Consider the following 24,608-nt stretch of genomic DNA (forward strand, 5'->3'; position numbering starts at 1 on the left):
CACCACACCACACAATTCCACCCATACAATTTCACAACTAACAATGCCAATACAATACAAATAATTCTCTCCACACCACATACATCCACTACATTCCAAACCAAAACACATAGGTAAAAGATATTGTCATTTACAACGCCAATAGCTCTAACTTCCTAAAATGCAAGACCTAGTGCATTGGAAATGCTAGTTTTATTATATTTCTGAACACCAACAATACAAATTAGATAACACAAGCTGTTTCTACTACATACAAATAAAAGTAAAGCAAAGTGTGAGAAGTTGGCCTGATGTATGATGTCACTAGTTCTAGTGTACACCTTATATCAGTCCAAATACCCTTATGGTGATTGGTTGTAAAGTCAACCTTATAGACCAGCTATCCTAGTAGTAGCATGGACAAGAGCAGTCTTAGGCTAAACTCTGAATGGCATGTGAAGCCAGCTGTGATACCATATATAATCCCTTGAATACCAAATGAAAGGACACCACAACAGATATATATATAAAATAAAGTGTATTTATTCTAGTCAAACCCTCAGCACTCTTTATGAGATTAGAGGTAAGTACAACACAGTCTTATTTATGCATACATTAAGTCACACAGGTAAGTAATACAGTTAGGCCCTAGGGGCCACGCAAACCATATACTAAGTAAGTGGTATAAGGACCACTGTCACGGAAATAGAATAGGCCTAGGCCTAGGGAATCGCTGGGGCTACACTACACTAGCAACAATTAGGAAGTGGGAGGCCCACGGGATTCAGGTGCAGAGTGGAAACACTCACGCGTAATGCGTATAGTCGATAGAAATAGTACAGTTTAGAAATAAGCAGTTTAAGGACACTTCTGAAGCAGCTAGAGAGTCGAGACTCAGAAACTAGACCCTAGGATAGTCACTACCCTTGTGAGCACCGAAGTACCCAAGTTACCACGGGCTGCGGGTGCATAGGTGTGAACTTGCGTCGGGTTTCGTCGTGGACTTCTATGGATGCCTGAAGGAAAGTTGCTGACAGGCAGTCAGTGAAGAGTGTCTGGTGGATCCCAAGGCTGGGATCAAGAAGAGAGGAGACCTGCAAGCAGAAGGGACAGAGTCAAGGTCACTAGCCAGTGACCACGTGGAACCAGGAAGGAACCAGGCGATGTCGTGAAGATTGCAGGTGAAGGTGAAGCTTGTCGCTGCAGCCATGAGGACCAGGGAACGTCGAGGACAACCAGGACCAGGAGGCGAGCTGTCCCACGAAGGCTCTTGCTGTCGGCGGCGTCGAAGTTGGACTAGGACTCACCATGCCTTGGCAAGCGGAACCCACGAAGAACGGAGGACTTGCTTCTGGTGCAGACCAGGAAGGTCTGGGGTGCTTCTCTTTTTCAAAGAAGCAGGAGCCAGTCTGGAGGAGCCAAACCAGCGGTGAAGATTACAGGATGCGTCGTCACAAAGGCCACCAGCCAGCGGGCAAGCAACCGGACATACGCGGCAAGCAGGAAAATGCAGAAGGGCCCCACGCAGGACTCGTGGAGTGTGGGGGGCTGATCTTCGGTGCAGATGGTGCTTGGGGTTGGGGCTTCTCAATCCCCGGTGCACAACTTCGAGGGTGCCTCAGAAGCTGCGCTGGAAGATACTCGCCACTTTTCCCAGGTAGCCGGTCCCATGTCTCTCGTCGCCTCCACGGATCTCAGCTCGGCTGTGGATGTGGATCAGGGTCGGAGAAGTCTGGAAGTCAAGGCTCTGGTCGGGCTCTGCAGTCGGTCCCTCGTAGAACTTTAGCAAAGCAAAGGGTAGTCTCTTGATGGTGCCTGTTTGCACAGGGTAGCCACTCCTTGGCCACAAGGGAGATTCTTCAGTCTTCTTCTTTCGTCGAATGTCGAAGGTCCAGAGTTTCTGTTCAAGTTGCAGGTTCAGGATAATCTACTCTCCTGGGGCCCAGCTACCACTCTTATACTAATCTGGGGGGCTGGGTTACCTGCTAGGTCACGCCTTATGGGTGGGACCTGGGAGGGGGGTGGTTACACCCCCTTCCCTTTGTCCAGTTTCGCTCCAGGACTGGGGCTGGTGTTCCCCAGCACCGGTTTGAACTGGACTATGCATGGGACACCTTGTGTGCCCCAGGCATGTCTCATTCCTTTCAGCCCTCCCTGCCCCAATACACTAAAGTCTGTCTGGGGAGGTGCTAGCACCTCCCCAAGCAGGAAACTTATTGTCCAAGCCTCCCTTGCCGGGATCACTCCCAGCAGCAGGAGGTCAGACTTGTGTCTGTGGCAGCACCATCCATTTTGTGATTCTGAGGCTTTGGTTAGAGTTAAACAGCAAAGTAGGATTTTAACATGTCTCTCCCTCTAGAAGGGAGGAATAATATCCTCATCACCAGAAATGGTATGGGGGTATTATTCCAAAGTGTTAGACACCTTACACGACATGTTTTGATAAAGCCAAACCATAGTTACCATAACCGTTTAAGATTATAAGGCAGTTTAAGAGTATATGGTAGGCTATATCATAGAACAGCTATAAGGACATGGTTCCGAAAGCTGCAGACAGGCTCAGCTCATGCTAGAGCACCATCTCACATGTTACCAAGCACTCTGCCTCCAGGATTGTTAAGGCCTGCCATAGGAGTGGCTGATAGGTACACATGTGTCTCTTTTAAGGGTAGATATAGGTATACTATATCTAAGCAAGGGGTGATTACACGACCTTGCCCCAGCTGAGTGATCAGCCAGTTGTGTCTGATTGGAAGGCCAGACCAGGGGTGGCATAATCAGTGGGGGCTGGTCCATAGGGGCGACGGGGCAGCGCCCCACTAGTCAGGTCCAACAAGAAAAACTGTTCACGGGCAGGAACCAGGAAGAAATGTAAGCAGACGGAATTCGTCTGTTTACATTTCCGGCCTGTGCTGGCAGCTGCTTCACAGCCTCAAGTGCGCATGCGTCATTCAACAATAAACGTCCAGCGCATGCACGCAGGCAAGAGAGCAGCAGGAGTCCAGAAATGGACTCCTACTGCGCATCTGCGAGCAGAGCGATTTTTATTTCAGCACGGCTACTCCATTGACATTACATTAGGCATGCTGCGCATGCCTAGTGTAATGCAAGAGTCTGTAGATAGGATCCTGCTCGGGCGGTGACGTACAGTTGGCCCATGCCCTGTCAAATGCAGGATACCACTGAGTAGACGCCCCGAGTCGCATCCAGTCTTATGATTTGCCACTTGGACTCGGCGCCGTGATGCGACGCGGGACAGGCAGAGGAGATGCCTCATCCTGGTAAGTTATTTATTTTTATTTAATTTAATTAATAATAATGAATGTCCTGCTATTTTTGTACTTTCTATTTTGTAACATTTCTCTGATGTAACGTAACTGTGGTTCTATTTTGTACAGCGCTCTGACACCTACGGGGCGGCAAAGTCCGCGCTTTAAAAATATGCATAAATAAATTAACACCCTCCGGCTCCCCCCCCCCGCGCGTACCCCCGAGTCATGCTGGCCACGACTGCAGTTGTAGAAATTGTACATATTGTAGGAGTGTATTTCTGACTTTCTTGCTGGAGATTATCAGTTAGCTTTAGCTAAATTAGCTTTGCTTCGCCAACTGAGCTCGGTGACGCTGCACAGCCGGTGCTGTCTGTAAGGATCCTCGAGTTCTATTACATTAGTTTTTGTCCTTTGACCCTCAGGCAACTGCTGTAGCCAAAGCAGCCCCTTCCATCTCCACAATCTTGCAAAGATTGCCCCATTGCTGAGTGCTTCAAATCCTGTAATATTAAAACTCGACCAGATGTTTTTAAAGACTGCTAAACACATGTAAAATAGCGCGAAGACACCTGCGTGTGTTCATTTCATTTATGGCCACAGTCCACTTATTGCTTAACACCTCTCATGGAAATGGTGCTGTGGGTGACCGTCGAAAGCGGTGCGCGTGACGTTACCAGTGTTTGGTGTAAAATACCAGGATGTGGCACTGAGACACTGCAGGATACATCATAAAATGAACGGAGTTCAGGCAGTTTCTTTTAAATAACATTGGACTGCGCCTGAATACAAGGAAGGGTTTCTTTGAAACTGCATTACTCTGTGCCAGGCGTTGGTTTGTTGACTGGGCTCCTGTGGCTGGCGCAGGGGCTGTCACACAGGAGCTGCACACACTGTGCAGGGTGTGTCTGCCAATCATGAACCCAGGCAACGGGCAGGCCGCCTCCACAGCTCTATTTACATCAAGCCCGAGCCAGCACGTTTCCATTTTGGCTCTTTTTGCAGTATATTTACGTAAATCTCTAATCCCCAGAACCAAATATATCTCCAATTCCTGTTTCTGTTTTATGGGTCGCCAGTGCATTACTGCAGGAAGCGCCTGGTAACACTGTATTTAGCACAATTTGTTTACCCAGGGAAACAAGTACATCCTAATACAGCTTGGAGAGGAGCGCATTCCTGGTGAGGTTTTGGACCTGGATGGAAGGGGGGCAGTGGGAGAGAGATTTGTGGGCAGCGTTTGGATGGCTTTATTCCTGTGGAAAATAATTAGGGGGAAGTTCACACTCTTTCTTTGTAAATGTCGAGGACTCGAAGAGTCAGTCCTTTTACCAGTATGGCCTCCGGCGCTACCACCTGTCAAAGAAAATGTGCTGCTCTTGACTGGTTATTTGAGTTGTTGGTAAAGTGCCAAGAACTGTTGACTGTCAGTTTCTATTCATTGTATATGGCATGGATTCACAGGATTGCACAAGCTGGTGGCACATTATGCTAGGTTACCCTAGCTTGCAGGGCATGCAGAGTGCGGGTATGTGTGGACGGCTACATCGTGTGGGAAAGCGTTGTGACAAAAAAACATGTTTTGTGTTTTTTTGTGAAGTGGTTGTAGTGCGGAGATGTTACAAAAAACTAGAAGCGGGTTCCAGATTTTAGCACTAACATGGACCTGGGACTTCTTCCTACGCAGATTTCTGTGGAGAGAGAGAGAGTACTAGTCATGGCTGTAAACTGCTCCCTGGTATGTAGTTGACTTTTGGCAGTCTGAGACATTTGGTGCTTTGCAGCCTGTAGCAATCTAAACATGTGCTGTAACACGGAAACGTTTCCATGATGCATGCTGGATTTGATGGAACTTATTTCTAGGTTAAGAATTGCCATCATGCTTAAAATATGTGAGCATGTAAGGGTGGCAAGTTCCATCTTTAAGAGCGATATGAGCTCATTTAATATTCATTGGCATTTCTGGCTCATGTGTATTAGTTCTTCAGGCTTCTAAATGACCTTATGCTTGAACATGCGTTTATGGAGTGACTTTCCCTGAAACTAGTGCCTTGTTTTATTGATACTAGTTGTGGGGCTGCTTGTGATGTTTAACTGCTCTTACCCTTGCTTGGGAAAAGTTCTATGATTCACATTTCCTTTGCCTGTCCGAGCTGCGTACTATCCTAGGTTTTTCCTTATCAAGTTTTGTTTAATCTTATCCATATATTGTATGCTACTATGCTTATAAAAGCAGTTCCATACTTTGCAAGAGATGCAGATGAGAGTAGTTGCTGCCTACAACAAACAAACTGCTTGACAACCTATCAATTTTCGGAGGTTTTTATTGCATTAAAGATGAAATAATAAACAGGCAGCCGGCATGTATGGACATATAGTGCACTTTCTGAATTGCGTGTAGCCTGCATACTTGGCGCTGTAATGAGACTGATTATTTTCAATCCACCTCTGGCACGCAGCTGGGCTGGTTGCTAGGCAAGCACGGCCGAGCTTTCGGTGAATGATAATGCAACAGCGATGGTTCCAGCCGGGATACTGCCTTCCGAGGTTGGTGGAGTTATGCGCCTCTCTGGGGAAGTTGGTATTTGAAAATAGGAGAGAGACGGAAAGTTGGGTATTAATTTGGGGGCGGGGGCCTTACCAACTTTCTAAAGAAACACTGGTTATGTCTCAACAGGAGTCTCAAGGAAACTCTACTGAACTAGTAGCTATGGTGTAGTGCGTTACGTTCAAGCGTGCCAAGAGTTCTAAACGCAAGAAAACAGCAGCAACATTTCCAAAACAGTATAGAAAAAGAGAAAAATGTAATAAACATATCACAAAGATAATTAACATCAGATGAGGAGAATGAGAGACATGATTGTTACATTCTTTTCAGGCACGTGCTCCTAGAAATAGAAATGTGTCATTGAAAACACCAGTTTGTGGTTGACCGAGATGTAGGCACAATTGCATACCAAGCGTGGTGGGGAGGAGGTTGGATACAAGAAGGTGTTCACTCCAAAGTTGTTACCTTTGGAATTAGTCTTGCAAGCAGAGCCACTAGTTCCAGCTAGAAATATGTTTTGACCTCTCGATGTGTGTGCTTGACAGAACTGATTTTAAGCCAGCACTGGCTCAGGCAGTCCAAGTACTTGTAATACAAGCGGCTCACTTGCCAGTTAGTACTTATTACCGAAGAGAAAAATATTTTTGTGACACACAGAATCAGACACAAGTGGATGCCGCAGCACCCCAATATGCACAGAGCCAGCCAAGGAGAGTTAAGGCACCCCCTCCCATCCTCCCAGTGGTTTTCTTGTAGTTTTCTGCCCCAGTGCGCATGTTTGGTGTTGTTTGGGAGGGTATGTGCGTATGCCACCTGGATTTTTTGCTGGCATCCGACCCGATTCCACACTTCACTCAGGACGACAGCACAAGGTCACATGGCGTGCGAAGTCTGGGGAGTCAAGAGTTCTCACATTCCTGACTCCAAACCCAGGCTCATGGAGGGAGGCCCTGCCAAGCTCAGCCCCAAAAGTAATTGTATTCTAACTTTTCTCTAGCCAAACCGCCTGCGACGTCGGTCCGCTGTACACATAAATTGGTGATTAAGGCCTCTTTTACCCCCCAAATCCCACACTTGGGAGTTTAGAGGCCCTGGCACGAATAACCAGGCAGTGCTTTCATCAAAGACAATGCACCCTGCCCAACACAGCTCTCGTGAAGGGCACGGAGGTAAGGGCACGGAGGTAAGGGCACTTGAAACCGAATTACCACATTCCTGGGCCGAGTTAAAGAGCTCTGCTAAAGCATTCAAGCTGGCTTCCAGTTAAGCTCCCTCCTACAATAAAATGTTATACTTGCAGGCATCATCTTTCACACTGTGAAACAGGTTTAGTGCTGTTTGTCCAGGTGCAACACTAGCTGAACGCACACTCTGCGTCACATATTGTTCATCTGCCATGGCCTTCATACGCGGAAGACACTACAGAACACGATACTCCTGTCAAAACAACAGTTGATGGACAGAATGCAGAACAATGTCATACATTCACCCCAGTACAGAGATCTGGGCCTAAATCCATCGTTTTTTTGCCCACCATGCCATTCCAGTTTGAACCCGGCCATATGCAAATCAGTCTTGACCCTGTGCCTCATGGGAACAGTCCAGCCCGAACTGCCAAGCCAGGTCCAGGGAGGACATGGCTTGGCAGTTTGGGCTGGACTGTTCCCATGAGGCACAGGGTCAGGACTGATTTGCATATAGCCAGGTCTAAACTGGGGTGGCATGGTGAGCAAAAGAATGATGGATTTAACCCAGATCTATTGACTGGGGGTGAATGTTTTGATGTGTTCTGCATTCCGTCCACCAATTGTGTGTCTTTACGATACTCCTGTCAGCAGGCTCAGAAATGCGAATCAGACAAAGTGCCAAGCTATAGTTTGCACGGTCGCCCCTGCCTCTTTCAACCAGGCTTTGTTTGCAGTTAATACTTGTACAAATATCAGGACGAGGGCGGAACTTCAAAAGCACGTTTACCTTAAGAGATTCCATATCTATAAAGAGTTGTTAGAATTCATATTAGCGCTCATTGTTACCACATTTTTCGTATTAGCGCTCATTGTTTCCACATTTATCATCTTGTTTTTAAAGTCAGATTATCATGTCAGGAAAATGGCAATATAGATAAAAAAACGATTGGTTTAGCAAAAAGCGCCAATTCATTTTTCTCAAATGTAATTTGTGCAAATTATGTACAATTTGAACGAAATCAGCTGAACTGTGGAGAATGGCATTTGCCACGTACGACGCAGGCTTTATTTGATTAAGTTATTGGATATTTCATTCCACTCACCTAATGTAAAAAAGCAATCATACACACTTTTGCTGTCTACCAAGGGAAGCTTAGAAGTTGTGAAAAATATATTGCTTCTTCTGAACATGTCAGAAGGTTTAGAAGGGGGTACCTGGTAGTTCCTATTAAAAAGGGGTATTCATTTCGAGTTTACTTCTCTTTAATGCAAAAAGTAACGATAAATTAATCGAGCACTGACAAAGCTAATAGCTCTGAATTTAATGTGCAAAATATGGATACAATGCTCTTTAAAGCTAATCCTATCGCCTTTGGCACAGCTTTGTTACCTGAAAACATAGATCGAGATGACCAATGCACCAGAGACAGACGGAGAAAGCAATGTAAACATTCATACAGAGAAAACAATAGGAAAATAAAATGCAAGCACAGGTAACTTGAAAGCTACAGGCGAACAAAGGGAATACCAGACAGGGAAAACATACCGAGGAGTCCTGACCAAAACTTGAAAAACATGATACAGCGGGGAAAAAACAAAAGAAAAAGAACTATTTTCTGTATACAACACAAATAATGTATTATGTGATGATTAAGTTTCTTGTACAGATGTAAATTAATCTGTCACGCATTACATTGTTAGGTACTCCCCAGGAGACTGAATGATACACCAAACAGCCAACAGAACAACATGAAAGAGTAACACTCCTATGAATAGAGGCAAAGTACACTGTGCATTTTAAAGAATTGGTAACAATAGGTCTTTCAGACAGCTGCACTATCAAGCCAGTCCTGAAAACCAACAGGATAGCCAATACATATGCTCTAGCACAGACACAATCTATGCACATAAGACATAGTTCCCATAAATTCACATATATAGAGAAAGCAACACCAATGTCACCAATCATGAACATACGGGGCAATAGGCCTAAAGACATTTACATATTGTGGAAGGGTTCAATAAGGATGTGCTCTATTAAGCGCTTCTGTTTTGCATTGCATTGCGTACATTGCTGTACTTTAATGTGCTGTGTATTGTTGTGTTATGTTATATTCTGCTTTGATGTTCACTGCTCTAATCAAGTGCCAAGGGGTTTTTCCGTATTGAATCGGATGTCCGGATTTGTGCTTTTGTCGTGTGCTATGTTGCACTATATTGCACTGTTGTCTGCTATAGTTTTCTGTACTGTATTGTGCGGTAACGTTGTGCACTGTCCTTTCTATACCAGTCTTATGATTGCTCCACAGTTCTGAGGCTTGCTGGACTGTGCTGTGCTTTGCTACACTATACTTTGGGGTGTTTTACTTGCTTTGCTACACTATACTGTGCACTATTGATGTATACAGGAATGGCCAGCAGTCTGTGCTTTGCTGTACAGTGTTACACCAATCAGCGGCAGCTCTGCCACGGTTGAGCTCACAGCAAAACACACAAGATGATGGACGGAATGTTGCACATTGGCAAAAATTCACCCCCAGTCACAGATCTGGGTTGAGCTCACAGCACTCTGACTCACAGACTGGGGCGATGGGATATTAATTAGGGAGGAAATGTCCAAATGTATGGAAGTGCATTTCAGAACCCTTGGACCTTTTGAAGCTTGAATTTGGACTCTAAGCTTCAGAAGGAGGTCATTAGCTGGGGTTATATGTGGCACTTCAGAAGTTTTCCAATTGGAAGATATAGTTAACCCGGTATGGACGTTTCTTAACAGGGTGGTGTCAGTGGGAAGTAAGAGGTTAATTTTATTTTATTTTGGTTGTGATTAGTTTAAAGAGGTCATTCATGAAAGAGAGCTGTTTGTACAACAATGTTATATAGCAACAGGCCTCAGTCTCCTTGTAGTAATAAGGGGGAGGTCCACATTTTTGTTTTCACAGTGCGCTTTGGGAGTAAAAGGTTCAAACTATGAAAAATAAATAAAAAAATAAATAAAGCAAGTCAGAGTGTTCGCAAAGTGGCTAGATTGGTTTTATTCACAGAAACAATAAAAATGTCATGATAACGCTGATGGTTAATGTTTTTCCTAGAGAGAGATCAGAGTTTTGTCTAGTGGAAGTTTTGACTCATGGAAAGGTAGCATAGAAGGGTAATGTGCCTGCTGCAAAGAACATGTACCTGATGCAGATCACAAAATACACATGATGTTTAGATGTTTAGTTGTTTGTTAAATAAAAAACATCTGTGAGGTACTCAGAAATGCATTGTATCTCGAAGTCTGTTATGGAGATCTGTGGTTATACTGAATAAGCAGCTACCTATACTGAATCAGTTACCTATGTTATATGACATCTCTTTATTAATGTAATAACTGCACTTTCACAATTGCTTTAGTAACCTTCCTGCTTTCTCAAATTTGCTTGAAAATGCACCATTTGTCCACTCTTTTTTCAAAATTTTCTTGGGGGGAGAACCCCCCCGAACCCCACCTAGGTTGTTCAGGCTCGCTCGCTGCGCTCGCTCGCTACGGTCCAGTATGAAAAAACATATTACGCCTCACCTGTTTAAAATGTCACCAGCCGCCACTGGGCATAATACATGCTGCAGCCCCTGGGAGGCCTAGGTTACACCTATGCCCTGGGTACCTAGGGTACACTGTACAGGGTCCAATAAGGTGATCCTTACCAATTGGGAATGTACCTAGGGTACATGGAGTCCATTTTAAAGAGAGAGCAGACAGCCTGAGACCCTGAATGGCAGGATCTCAGGCCACTAAGTCGAAAAACCAGCTAGACACTAGGCAAAAAGTTGGGGGTAACCATAGTCAGATATCCACCTTCCTACACAAAGTATTTCAGATTAAAATTATATTATTAAATATTTACAAAGATAAACTATTTTTAAGAAAGTGTTGGACACTAAGGGGTGATATTTACTACTTCAACTCCGATGTAAAACAATTTGGCGGCATTGGATACTGAAGGGGTGGCATTTACTATTCCCACTCCAATCTAAACCAATTTGGGGAAGTTGTTGGACACTAAAAGGGAGCCGTTTACTATTTCCACTCCATCATATACCAATTTTGTTAAGGTGTTGAACACAAACAGGGTAACTTTCACTATTCTCACTTCAATCTATACCAATGTGTTAAAGTTGTTGGACACTAAAGGTGTGAAATATTCTATTCCCACTCCGATCGAAACCAATTTGGCTATTTTATTGGACACTAAAGGGGTGACATTTACTATTCCCACTCCAATCTATACCAATTTGGTGGCGGTGTTGAAAGCTAAAAGGGTTTTAGTAACTATTCCCACTCCAACCTATATCTATTTGGGGAAGGTGTTGGACACGAAAGAGGTGAAAAATGCTATTTCCCTTGCAATATATAAAATTTGAGGAACTTCTTTGACAGTAAAGGGGTGGCATTAACTAATCTCACTCCAATTCAAACTAATTAGTGGAAGGTGTTGAACACTAAAATGGTGACATTTACTATTCGCACTCCAACCTATTTGGGGAATGTGTTAGATACTAAAAGGGTTATATATACAATTCCCGCTCCAATCTAAGCCAATGTAGGGAATATGTAGAACACTAAAGGGGTGACATTTGCTGTTCCCAATGCAGCCTAAAACAATTTGGTGATGGTGTTGGAAACTAAAAGGGTGAGCTTTACTATTCCTACTCCAATCTGAACAAATTAGTTGAAGCTGTTGTACACTAAAGGGATGAAATGTACTAGTCCCACTCCAATCTAATCCAATTTTGGGACAGTTTTGGACACTAAAGGGATGAAGTTTACTATTCCCACTCCAATTTAAACCAATTTGTAGGAGGTGTTGGACACTAAAAGGGTGTAATTTACTATTTTCTTTCCAAACTATACCAATTTAGGGAAGGCATTGGACAGTAAAAGGGTAACATTTACTATTCCCACTCTAACCTTTACTAATTCAGTGTAGGTTGTGGATACTAAAAGGTGACATTTACTATTCCCATTCAAATCTATTTGAATTTCAAGAAGGTGATGAACACTAAAAGGGTGATCGTTACTATTCCCACTACAGTACAAACCACTTTGTGGAAGGTGTTGGACAGCAAAGGAATGCCAGTTGCTATCCCCACTCTAGTCTAACCCAACTCTGGGAAGGTGTTGGTCACTAAAAGGGTAACATTTACAATTACCACTCTAACCTATAACAATTTAGGGAAGGTGTTAGACACTAAAAGGGTAATATTACTATTCTCACTCCAATCTATACCAATTTGAAGAAGCGGTGTACACTAAAAGGGTGACATTTAATATTCCCACTCCATTCTAACCGTATTTGGGAAAGGTGTTGGACACTGATGGGATGTCATTTATTAGTCCCACTCCAATCTAACCTAATTTGTGGAAGATGCAGGACACTAAAGAGGCGACATTTACTATTTTCACTGCAATCTAAAACATTTTATGCAAGATAATACAAACTAAACATTTTATATACACAATCAATACTCCTATACACACAATTTATCATCTATAAAAAAAAAACTTAAATCTAAAAACACACTAACCAAAACTACAAACATACAAAAATATTCATATTTAAATATTAACATATATAAAACAATATCTTTCTATAATTAACTAATATATTTTTTACCATATTTGATACATTCCTAAACTTTCATTTTTTTAATGTAATACAATTAATATATATTTAATTAACTCTCGACCATGAGCATGTTGCCACTGTAACTTGTCTTGATGTTAATGTCTTCGACGTTGAATGGGAATGAGGTCCTTTTCTCGGATTTCTCCTCTTTTCAGATCTCCCTCTAATGAAGACCTCAGAGGGTAGTGGTAGAGCCCCTGGTAGAGGGGTGCCCCTTTTCTCGCTTATGTGAATTCCCAACTTCAGATAGAGCCTCTTGCTATCTTTGCTGCTCTTGAATTCCTTGAATGCAAATCTTCTCCCTGTCCTTCAGGGAAAGCCAGGCAAACGCCTTGCTGTTGTGAAGGATAAGCCCAAAAAATGGTGCGTTCAAGCCAGAAAAAAAGAACTTAGGTAACTGCCACCTGCTGGGCACAATAGGACACTGGAGGGTTGTAAGCTCTTAAAGGTGCATTGTCCATATTTATCACTACTGTACTACAGTCTATATGTCTACAATGCCCCATTCCTTCTTCCTCATTACTTTAAAAAAGGTTTATTAAGGATATTTATTAGAAAAAATTACTCAGGTCCTGGAAATTTTTCCACGTTTTTTAATGATATTTGGACCTTTTAAACAAAATAGCCTTCTGCAAAACGTTTTAAACAAATTATGTCCTAGTCTTGGCCTTCCTGAAGTAAGGTGAATATCTACACTTAAGAGGATATTATTTGAAGAAGTGCCCTGGGATCCCCTCACATGAATGGGACTATTCAGTGCTTATGATTTTAATGGAGATTCCACTGAGAGTGAACTAGGGGCCAGATGTACAAACATTAGGAATGCCGATTTTCCCATTGTGAATCTCTACAAATCGCAATTAGGAAATCGTTTTCATAATGTATGAAAGTCATTGAGTTTCATTTAGGGATTCCTTCTTGGTCGCAAATCGACCTACCTTATGATTATCAATGAGGTAGGTCACAGTTTGCGATCCATTAGGAATCAAAGCCGTCACAGGGAGGGAGGCCTGCTGAGGTCAGCTGACCACATTGTCTGTAATTGCTTTTTAATGAAGCATTTTTTAATGCAGCCCATTTTCCTTAAAGGAAAACTGGATGTGTTTAAAAATTTCAAAATGAATTATTGTTTTGCGACTGGAATTTGGTTGCAAAACAGTAATACAAATCATAGCGATTTGGTATTTTGGAAGCGACGGCCTAAACACGCCCCTTCCAAATACCGAATTGCACATTCAAACTACGATTCGGTGACTGTAGACAGTTGGCTCTGTATATACTATACCAAAGTAAGGAAGTGTGAACAGAGTCCAGTGGATCCCCAGAGGTATAGCAGAGGCTAAATGAGATAATCACTAACAGCCCGATTTGTGGTAGTGTGGTCGAGCAGCTAGGCTTAATAGGAGGGTGTGTTGAGCATTTATTGTATTCACTAAATCAAGAACTGATGGAACACACTCAGAGACAGAATCCAGACCAATTAGGTAAGTATAACAAGGTATACATAGGTTTTATTTCCAGAACCTAGCAGAACTTGGTACAGGTAGGTAAAATACACTTTCAAATGCAAGGCTGTACACTGAGATGCAATTGTGGATGGAACTGTGTTAGACCTGGCATCTTTTGGCGTGTTTCCCCTGAGTTTTTTCTTTCTGACCTCCCGGTTTTTACTCTGTTTCTGCACACTTTTCTCACTGCTGACCAGTGGTAAAGTGCAAGTGCTCCTGTGGTAAAATGTGTTATAGATTGGTGTCTCCATGATTGGCCGGTTTGATTTATGTGTCAGTCCCTTGTAAAGTGCACTAAGTGTGCCAGGGCCCGTGAATCAAACGCTTTTAGTGGGCTGCAGTACTGGATTGTGCCACCCACTCAAACAGCCCGCAAATGTAACTCAGGCCTGCCATCGCAGAGCCTGTGCGCAGTCTGGTACTGCCATGTCGACTTGGCAAGTGCACCCACTTGCCAGGCCCTAACCTTCCCTTTTCTTACATGTCAGTCACCCTTAAGGAAGGCCCAGGGTACCCCTATGGGCAGGGGGCAGTGTATGTGAAAGGAAGGACATGTCTGGTGGGTGTGGCATGTCCTGATGGTGAATAACAGCCCATTTCGTTTTTCACTATTGCAAGGCTAACTGTTCCCCATAGGACAGAATAGGAAGTTTCTTTATAACATCTTATAAACATAATTAGCCCTGGGACTAATTTTAGTACGCCTGGACTCAGAATCTTAAGATGCATCTTTTAGTAAAGGTGATTTTTACATTCTGTGTTTGAAAATACCACTTTTAGAACGTAGGTCTTGGGCAGTGAAAGGACTGGACTGGACTTTCTGCAGTCTACTTTTGTGAGTTTCTCCAAGGGCTTGAGGTTGAGCTGCCCCCCTGTTCAAGAAGTCTCAGGAACAGCAAAGACGTCAAGTTCTTCTGCCCTCAGCACTGGGGACTGTGTGTTTCGTGCTGCAGCAGAAGAACAAGCAACTCAATGCCATTTATGATGCCACAGCCAACTCCGTGTTCTGATGGCACCGCAGTGGGCACCGCCGCAATGCCGCACCGTGACCCTGGTCTCACTGACAACGCTGCCACCGAGCCGCTACTCACACCGCGACCTGTGGGCACCGCACTCTGCACCGCCTCGCTTCACGACGACGCCTTGGCCTCCCAGAGGTCGCCGCTCCACGTCAAAAACGACGCTGTTGCTTGCACCTTGGTTCGAGGGCACCGCTCGTAAAGTTACGTGACGCACCGCCCTCATCCCGCACCGAGCCCCGCATCACTTCGCACAGCGACCCTGGTCGCACCGACAACACCATCTGATGCCGCCACTGAGCCGCTACTCGCACCGCGACCTGAGGGCATCGCACGCCGCACCGCTGCACTTCGCACCGCAGCAACAGAAGCCTGCCGACGCAAGCGCTCCTGACTTCAACAGAAAGGAGTTTGATCTGCAATGAATGTGACTTCGAGGGCCCGACGACTCCTGCACCGACCTCCAGAACCAACGCCTGTGGACGCTATGCTTTCGGAAGCTCGACGAGAGGTCGCCGACGCACTGCATTTCTGCACATACTGTTTTGCGGGTCTTTCCGACACCGTAGCAGCCCTGCGACGCCGCGGTCAGCCAGAACTGTTTGAATTTGTTTGTTCACGACGCCGGGATAGCCCCAGAAGGAGCTATCGACTGCAAGGAACTGTTTTTCAAGGATTTTGATAACTGAAGATTTTTAAGCATTGTATTGTTTTATTATTTTTGGTCTTGTCTTAAGTATATAAAAATATTGGATATTTTTCTAAACTGATGTGGTGTCCTTTTGTAGTTCTTACACTGTATTACTGTTGGTTATGTGCAAATGCTTTACACACTGCATCTAGAATAAGCCTGACTGCTTGTGCCAAGCTACCAAGTGGGTGAGCAGGGGTTAGTTTAGGAGTGTAACTCCCTTATCCTGACTAGGAAGAAGGGTCCCTATTTGGACAACGGGGCAAACCCTTGCCAACTAGAGACACCCATTTCTAGCATTGGTTGTCAGCGGTGAGGATAGGACTTGTGTTTGCACTTGACTTACAGTAATCGGTGTGCACTACTACCATATCGCAGACCATTACGTGCCACATACTGGTTCTTGTTCCTTTTGGCCTATTTTTGATCTTGCCAGTTTGAATTTGCTACGCCTGAATCAAGAGCATCATCTGTTGCATTCCTGGAGATTGCCTTTGAGGAGGATAGGTTGGATTCCTACATTGTGAAGAAACTGAAAGCGATTTGCAAAAACCTAAAAGCCCAAGTCTGAGGCCTCACTAGGAAGGGGGATCTACAAAAGGCACTGAGGGCCTGGGTAGCAGCCAGACATGCCAGTGAGTAGTCTGGTATTCTCAGTGGAGAGGCGGAGGAGCCTATTTCTAGGATGGATGTGCTTTTGGGAGGGGGGAACCTCTAGGCCAGGCAGCAGTGGCTTCTCCCGAAAGGAGCTGGAGGGGACAGGCGGGATTCAAGGAAGGTAGCAACAGAACTAGAAAAGCTCAAGTTAGCCATGGAGGAGAAAAGGATGATGTTAGATTATGAGATAAGAATGAAGGAGCTGGAGTAGATCCGGCTCAGTAGCAGCAACCCGTCAGGACAGGCAGACAGAATCGTACACATCCCTAAGAATATGCGCAGAGAATTCAAAAAGGGAGATGACATACAAAGGTGGTTTCTGGGTTATGAAGCAGCGATACACATGAATGGGGTCCCTGAGAATAATTGGGTGGCTGGATTGTGGCCTCTGTTTCCAGAAGTTGCAAGGGATACTTTAACAGCTTTGGATAAGGGGCCTACTCTCCCCTATGCTGATATGAAGGAGGCCTTTCTCGCTAATTATGGTCTCACTCCTGAAAAGTACAGGGATCAGTTTAGGTCCAGTAAGAAGTCTGATGCCAACACTTGGTTGGAATGTGTGGATATGTTTTGCAGGTCACTGGATGGCTGGGTGAAGGGCAGTAAGGTGACAGATTTTGAGGGGGTCTACAATTTAATTGCATGGGAGTGCTTGTCTAGTCTATGTTTTCCAGATCTGTGCCAGCACCTAGTTGATAGTAAGCTAACTGACCCCAGGAAGCTTGCTATGGAGGCGGACCGCTGGGTGAGTACCCGGGTCCACAGGAAAACGTTTGGGGGAGACTCAGCCAAAGGTGGACAGGGTCCCCAGCAGAAAAATGGGGAGGGACAAGAGTAAAGCACAGGAGTTCTCTAAAGGGCCCCAAACTAACACACAGGGTAAAGGTTCCCATCCCCCAGGAGATAAGAAATCTGTGGTCTCTTCAGAAAAGCCTGCAGAGACCGCCCCCTGCAAGTGCTTTGCATGCAACCAGGTGGATCACATGAAGGGGGCCAGCCACCCACCGGTGGGCAGTCCAAGGTGTTGGCTAGTGTAGCGCTTGGGGAGGAGGAGGACCCACAGGAGGATGGGGATCCCACAGAAATGACGCTCGTCTCACTAGGGGACAGTGAAATGGTCCCAGGAAACCAGGTGCCCCCTAATACAAAGAAATACAGCACCTGGGTGACCATCAATGGGAAAAGGGTGGAGGCTCTCAGAGACACTGGAGCCAGTGTGACTTCTGTCCGGTGTCACCTGGTCTCTGAGGAGCAGGTAGTCCCAGGGGCATTCTACCAAGTAATTGCTGTTAACAATTCTGGGCACCTGTGTATGGTGGTGCAGGTTCCCTTTGAGTGGGGGGGTCTCAGGTCCCTTGAGGGTGGTTGAGAGCCCTACCATGCCTGTAGATTGTCTGCTAGGTAACAGCCTGGAGCAGTCCTTATGGAAGGATGTTGAGCTCAGGTCTCACTTGGAGATGCTTGGGTTGCCGGAGTGGGCATCCATGTCCACTCGTTCAATGACGGCCAGAAAGGGTGATCAAGAGGACTTGGAGCCTGAAACAGTGGCCCAAGTCCCTGCCAAGAGAAAGGGCAAGGGGCGCGGGAAACCAGTCCCTGACATTCCCACGGACCGGGAGGAGGCGGACATTTTGGGGGATGCCCCGGTACCTATAGGGGAGCAGGTAGCTGAACTGCGGGACACCTCTGAGCTGAAGGATTGGCAGCAAGAAGGGGGTCCTACCAGGGAAGAATTCTACAGGGAGCAGAAAGAGTGCCCTTCTCTGGAGGGTCTTCAGCGGCAGGCTGCAGACCAGGCAGTCCGGATCATATTGGATCTACTGGGAGAATGGTCTCCTGTATAGTGAGCCTAAGCCTGGGTCAGCCCGTGTGCTGGTGGTACCCCAGCGCTTCAAGGCCTTCTTACTGGGTCTGGCTCATGACGTGCCTTTAGCAGGACATTAGGGGTAGGAAAAGTCATTTGACAGGCTTGTCACCCACTTTTTGTGGCCCCAAATGGGAAGGCAGTCAGATGAACATTGCAGGTCTTGCCAAACTTGCCAGGCAAGTGGTAAGAGTGGGAGGAAGGTCAAAGCTCCTCTCCAACCGTTTCCAGTTGTTGGAACACCCTTTGAAAGGGTGGGGATGGACATTGTGGGGCCACTGGATCCCAAGACAGCCATGGGCAACAGGTACATCCTGATCTTGGTAGACCATGCCACCCGGTACCCGGAGGCAATCCCTCTCAGGACGACGGCGGGGCCAGTGGTGGGCCGGGCGTTAATTGGGGTCTTTTCCCGCGTTGGGTTTCCCAGAGAGGTGGTTTCTGACAGGGGGACCAATTTCATATCCAAGTATATGACATCCCTGTGGAAGGAGTGTGGTGTAACTTACAAATTCACCACCCCTTACCACCCACAAGATAACGGTCTGGTAGAAAGATTCAAGCAGACCTTGAAGCGCATGATTAAGGGTCTAACAGAACACATGAGGCCTAAGTGGGACCCCCTCTTTCCATGCCTTCTCTTTGCATACAGGGAGGTGTCTCAGAAGTCTCTTGGGTTCAGCCCCTTTGAGCTCCTGTATGGCCACCCTGTTAGAGGACCTCTGAGTTTGGTAAAGAAAGGCTGGGAGGCAGCTCCCAGGAAAACTGCCCATGATGTGTTTAGATACATGCGGGCCTTCCGAAACCAAACTGCCAAACGAAACTCGCTCAGGCGAACCTAGAAGCAAGCCAGGAAGAAATGAAGAAATGTGTGGCCAGAATGCCACTCTGGTCGAATTTCAACTTGGGCAGAAAGTGTGGGTAATGGCCCCAGTGGAACCTTGTGCCTTGCAGGACAAGTGGACTGGGCCGTTTGAGGTGGTGGAGCGCAAAAGTGATGTCACCTATCTGGTGGATTTGCAGGCTCCAAGGAACCCTTTTAGGGTCCTCCACGTGAACCGCCTCAAGCCTCACTTCGAGAGGTCAGAAGTGAGCATGCTCTTGGTGACAGATGATGGGGTGGAAGAGGAGAGTGAACCTCTCCCTGAACTCCTGTCCACCAAGGGGCACGATGGGTCAGTGGAAGGTGTGGTCCTCTCCCCTACACTGACCCCAGAGCAGCAGGGGGACTGTCGCCAGTTGTTGGGACAGTTTGCCCCTCTGTTCTCTCTGACCCCAGGTGTTACTCACTGGTGTACCCAAGACGTGGACACCAGTGACAGCCCCCCTGTAAAGCACAAAATGTACAGGTTGACTGACCAGGTCAAGGCCAGCATCAAAGAGGAGGTCTCTAAGATGCTGGTGTTAGGGGTGATCAAGCCTTCCAACAGTCCTTGGGCCAGCCCAGTGGTCTTGGTCCCAAAGGCTGCTGCACCCGGTGCCACTCCAGAACTGCGGTTCTGTGTAGACTACTGTGGGCTGAATGCCATCACCAGGACTGACGCACACCCCATCCCCAGAGCTGATGAGCTCATTGATCGGTTGGGAGCTACCCGGTTCCTCAGCACGTTTGACTTAACGTCTGGGTACTGGCAGATTGCCTTAACCAATGGGGCCAAGGAGAGGTCAGCATTTTCAATCCCGGAAGGACATTACCAGTTTCGGATGATACCCTTTGGGTTGAAGAATGCCCCTGCCACCTTTTTAGAGGTTGGTCATCCAGGTGTTGGCTGGACTGGAGGATTTCAGTGCTGCCTAGCTGGATGACATTGCAGTGCTCAGTTCCAGCTGGGAGGAACACTTGCAGCACAGTGCTGAGGGCTCTGCAGAAGGCGGGCCTCACGATAAAGGCCATTAAGTGCCAGATCGGGCAGGGCTCACAAGTGCACTTGGGACACCAGGTAGGAAGCAGCCAGGTGGCGCCCCTACAGCCCAAGATTGACACCATTCTGGCTTGAGAGCCCATAAAAACCCAGACAAAGGTGAGAGCCTTCATAGGTCTCACCGGGTACTACAGGAGGTTTGTTAAGGGCTACAGCACCATTGTTGCCCTCTTAACAGAGCTGACTTCCAGGAAGCAGCCCAAGAAGGTGATCTGGACTGAGTCCTGCCAGAAAGCTTTTGATGCCCTGAACGCAGCCATGTGCACAGCGCCCGTTCTCAAGACACCCAACTTCTCCAAGGAATTTGTTGTGCAGACTGACACTTCAGAGCATGGTGTGGGAACAGTGCTGTCACAACTGAACAAAGAGAGCCTAGACCAGCCTGTAGTCTTCCTTAGCCGGAGACTACTCACCAGGGAACAGAGGTGGAGTGCCATAGAAAGGGAAGCTTTTGCTGTGGTGTGGGCGCCGAAGAAGCTGAGACCATACCTGTTTTGGACTCTCTTCCGGGTTCAGACAAACCACAGGCACCTCAGATGGTTGATGCAAATGAGGAGTGTAAATCAAAAACTGCTGAGGTGGTCCATCTCCTTACAGGGAATGGAGTTTATGGTGGAACACCACCCTGTCACAGAACACGCCAAGGCAGATGGTCTGTCTAGGTTCTTTCGCCTTAGTGAAGAGAACTCCCAGGAGGTTGGGTAGTTTTCCCTACTTTCAGCTGGAGGGGACATGTGTTAGACCTGGCATCTTTTGTCGTGTTTCCCCTGAGTTTTTGCTTTTTGACCTTCCGGTTTTTACTCTATTTTTGCTGGCGTTGTGTTTCTGCGCACTTTTCTCACTGCTAACCAGTGGTAAAGTGCAAGTGCTCCTATGGTAAAATGTGTTACGGATTGGTGTTTCCATGATTGGCCAGTTTGATTTATGTGCCACTCCCTAGTTTACTACTGAGTGTGCCAGGGCCCGTAAATCAAACGCCATTAGTGGGCTGCAGCACTGGATTGTGCCACCCACACAAACAGCCCGTAAATGTAACTCAGGCCTGCCATCGCAGACCCTGTGTGCAGTCTGGTACTGCCATGTCGACTTGGCAACTGCACCCACTTGCCAGGCCCTAACCTTCCCTTTTCTTACATGTCAGTCACCCCTGACATGTAAGGCTATCTGTTCCTCATAGGACAGAATGGGAAGTTTGTTTATAACATCTTATATATCAATCAAGGGGAGGGAAATAGAAGAGGCTGTGATCCATTCGGTTTCCAGCAAATTAGTAATAATCAAAGGGAATGGATCACTTGTAGCTGGCACCAGGGTTCGGATAGTTGTTTCCGATATTTGGTAAAAAACCCTCATTCACGTAAGACAGTTCGTGGGCGGTATATCTTGGTTCTCCGCCTTGATATTTAAATACGTGACAGCATCATCATAGGGTTTTTCCCATGCTTCCTCCAACCCGGAGGAAACCACTGGACGTTCCAGTAGTGATCAGGGAAAAAAAGGGGGAAGTAAAAAAAAGGTGAGAAGTGCTCAAGTGTTGTGATTGGTTAAAAAATTCCTCTAGCTACCTATATTCAATTTTATTCCATTAGGTGCAGGGAAAAAAGGATAAAAAACAGCTAGTTGCAGAAAGGACATGTAATGGATCCGCTGCAGTTTTAGTCTGAGTGGTCGGTCGACATGTTTCAGCCCCTAAAGTGCCCAGAAGGGTCGGGGGGCTTTCTTCAGGACCTCAGGTGAAGGAAAAGTGGGATTTGGATAAACAGGAAATCAGTGCCAGCACAAGTCGTGACTGCACCAGAGCCGCGTAATACCGCTGCCTGTTTCGCCCCACGGAGTTCTGAATCGGAACCCCCAAGGTACTAACCTTTAAGAAGTTCATGTGATTAACATTGGAACTTCCACCTGATATTGGATACTATCCAAATCCCACTTGCATCTTTTAGTAAAGGTGATTTTTACATTCTGTGTTTGAAAATACCACTTTTAGAAAGTAGGTATTTTCTTGCCTAACCATCCAGTGTGCCTCTGCTGGGTTTGTGGATTGACTGTCTGGGTTTTGGCTGGCAGGAGCTGGGGAGCAGGAGTGGCTTCAGATAGTCTAGGTGGGTCAGGAAAGGGCTGAATAGACCTGGGCTGCATTTAGAGTAGGGAGAGGAGATTTCCTTGCACCTGAATGGGCCTAGTCTGCCTCTCACAATGCCGTCTCCACCTCCTGCCAAGAAGTCACACCAGAGAGGGCAGAACTGGTTTTGGTCAGGTACAAACACTCTCTGCCTTCAGAGATCAAAGGATTTTGTGGTATAAATATTGGGGCCCAAACCCCCCAACTTTAGAACTCTTATGGATCAAGAAGACTGCCAAGAAGAAGAGCAGGAGAAGCTGTGAGGAGGAACGACCACTCTGCTGTGTGCCCTGCTGTGTTGACCTGAAGTGGCTGCTTCTGTCTTGGACAGTGAAAGGACTGGACAAGACTTTCTGCAATCTACTTTTGTGAGTTTTTCCAAGGGTTTGAGGTAGAGCTTGCCCCTCTGTTCAAGAAGTCTCAGGAACAGCAAAGACTTCAAGTTCTTCTGCCCTCATCACTGGGGACTGTGTGTTTCGTGCTGCAACAGAAGAACAAGTAACTCAACGCCGTCTACGACGCCGCTGCCAACTCCGTGTCCTGAAGGCACCGCAGTGGGCACCGCCGCACCGCGACCCTGGTCTCGCCGACGACGACTGCTGACACCACCACTGAGCCGCTGCTCACACCGCGACTTGTGGGCACCGCACTCCACGCCGCCGCGCTTCAAGATGACGCCTTGACCTCCCCAAGGACGGCGCTCCATGTCGAAATCAATACCACTGCTTGCACCGTGGTTCGAGGGCACCGCTCGTAAAGTTGCACGACGCACCGTCCTCATCTCGCACCGCAGCCTTGGCCTATTGACGCCGGTGCCATCGACTCCAGTTCATCAGCCGACGACAGCACTTCAGCAACGACGATGTTGCTGATTGCACCGTGACCTGGCAGCACCGTGACGAACCTCGCATCACTTCGCACCGCGACCCTGGTCTCACTGACGATGCCATCTGACGCTCCCACTGACCCGCTGCTGGCACCGCGACCTGAGGGCATCGCACGCCGCACCACTGTACTTTGCACTGCAGCACCCGACGCCTGCTGACGCCAGCGCTTCTGACTTCAACAGAGAGTTGTTCGATCTGCAATGCGTGTGCAGCAGACCTCCAGAACCGACGCCTGCGGACGCCGTGCTTTCGGAAGCTCGACGAGAGATCGCTGACGCCCTGCATTTCTACAGGTACTGTTTTGCGGGTCTTTCCGACACGCCATGGTCAGCCAGAACTGTTTGGATTTGTTTGTTCATGATGCCAGGATAGCCCCAGAAGGAGCTATCGACTTCAAGGAACTGTTTTTGAAGGGTTTTGATAAATGAAGATTTTTAAGTATTGTATTGTGGTCTTTTATCGATTTGGTCTTGTCTTAAGTATATAAAAATATTGGATATTTTTCTAAACTGGTGTGGTGTCCTTTTGTAGTGCTTGCACTGTATTACTGTTGATTATGTGCAAATGCTTTACACACTACCTCTAGAATAAGCCTGACTGCTTGTGCCAAGCTATCTAGGGGGTGAGCAGGGGTTATTTTAGGAGTGTAACTCCCTTATCCTGACTAGGAAGAATGGTCAATATTTGGACAAAGGTGCAAACCCTTGCCAACTAGAGACCCTCATTTCTAGCAAACTGGGATCATTACAGGCTTGTATTGTCTTTCTAAACAGTTTAAAATACATTGACATTACTTTGAGTTACTTTGGATTTTTGGAATATTTTGGATTACTTTTTAGTTACACAAACCACTCTGGTGATATGCCTAGATATCACACCATGGGTCCTACAATGCAAAGTTAAGACAGTTTTGGTTTGAAAGCAAAGTTACTTTGGTTTCAATACAAAAGTCAGTTCAACACTTAGAACATTTTTAGGAGAAAAATCCTAACACAGGTTCCTATGGAAAGAAAGAATGTTATCGGTTTGCAGGTAAGTTAACGACCTGCAAGAATAGATATTTTGGGTTACAACCAAGGTTCCCTAAGGTTCAAGGATGCACTCTAATCGCACCACCAGTGGCACTGGGGTAGCCATGTGCAGAGTGCAGACGCCCAATGTTAGCCAATGGGACTAGGGGCCCATCGGTCAAGGGCTGCTCACGAGCAGGCCACTGGGTTGTGGGGGCAAAGCTACTGGGCATGCGATCAGCACTGCAGGGGCCAACAATCAGCACAGGAGCTGCA

General features: G+C 46.4%; 1 protein-coding gene across 1 annotated transcript in view; it reads left to right on the top strand.

Moving 5' to 3' along the window:
- Positions 1-24,608, top strand: part of LOC146854247 (V-type proton ATPase 116 kDa subunit a 4-like) — a 2,520,670-nt gene that overhangs the window by 615,363 nt on the left and 1,880,699 nt on the right. Inside the window, exon 5 of the mRNA XM_085651038.1 lies at positions 17,594-17,620. Coding sequence (XP_085507164.1) covers positions 17,594-17,620 — 27 coding nt within the window. The remainder of the gene's footprint in view (positions 1-17,593; positions 17,621-24,608) is intronic.

This window comes from Triturus cristatus, chromosome 4_1, assembly GCF_964204655.1.
Source record: "Triturus cristatus chromosome 4_1, aTriCri1.1, whole genome shotgun sequence".
Lineage (NCBI taxonomy): Eukaryota > Metazoa > Chordata > Amphibia > Caudata > Salamandridae > Triturus > Triturus cristatus.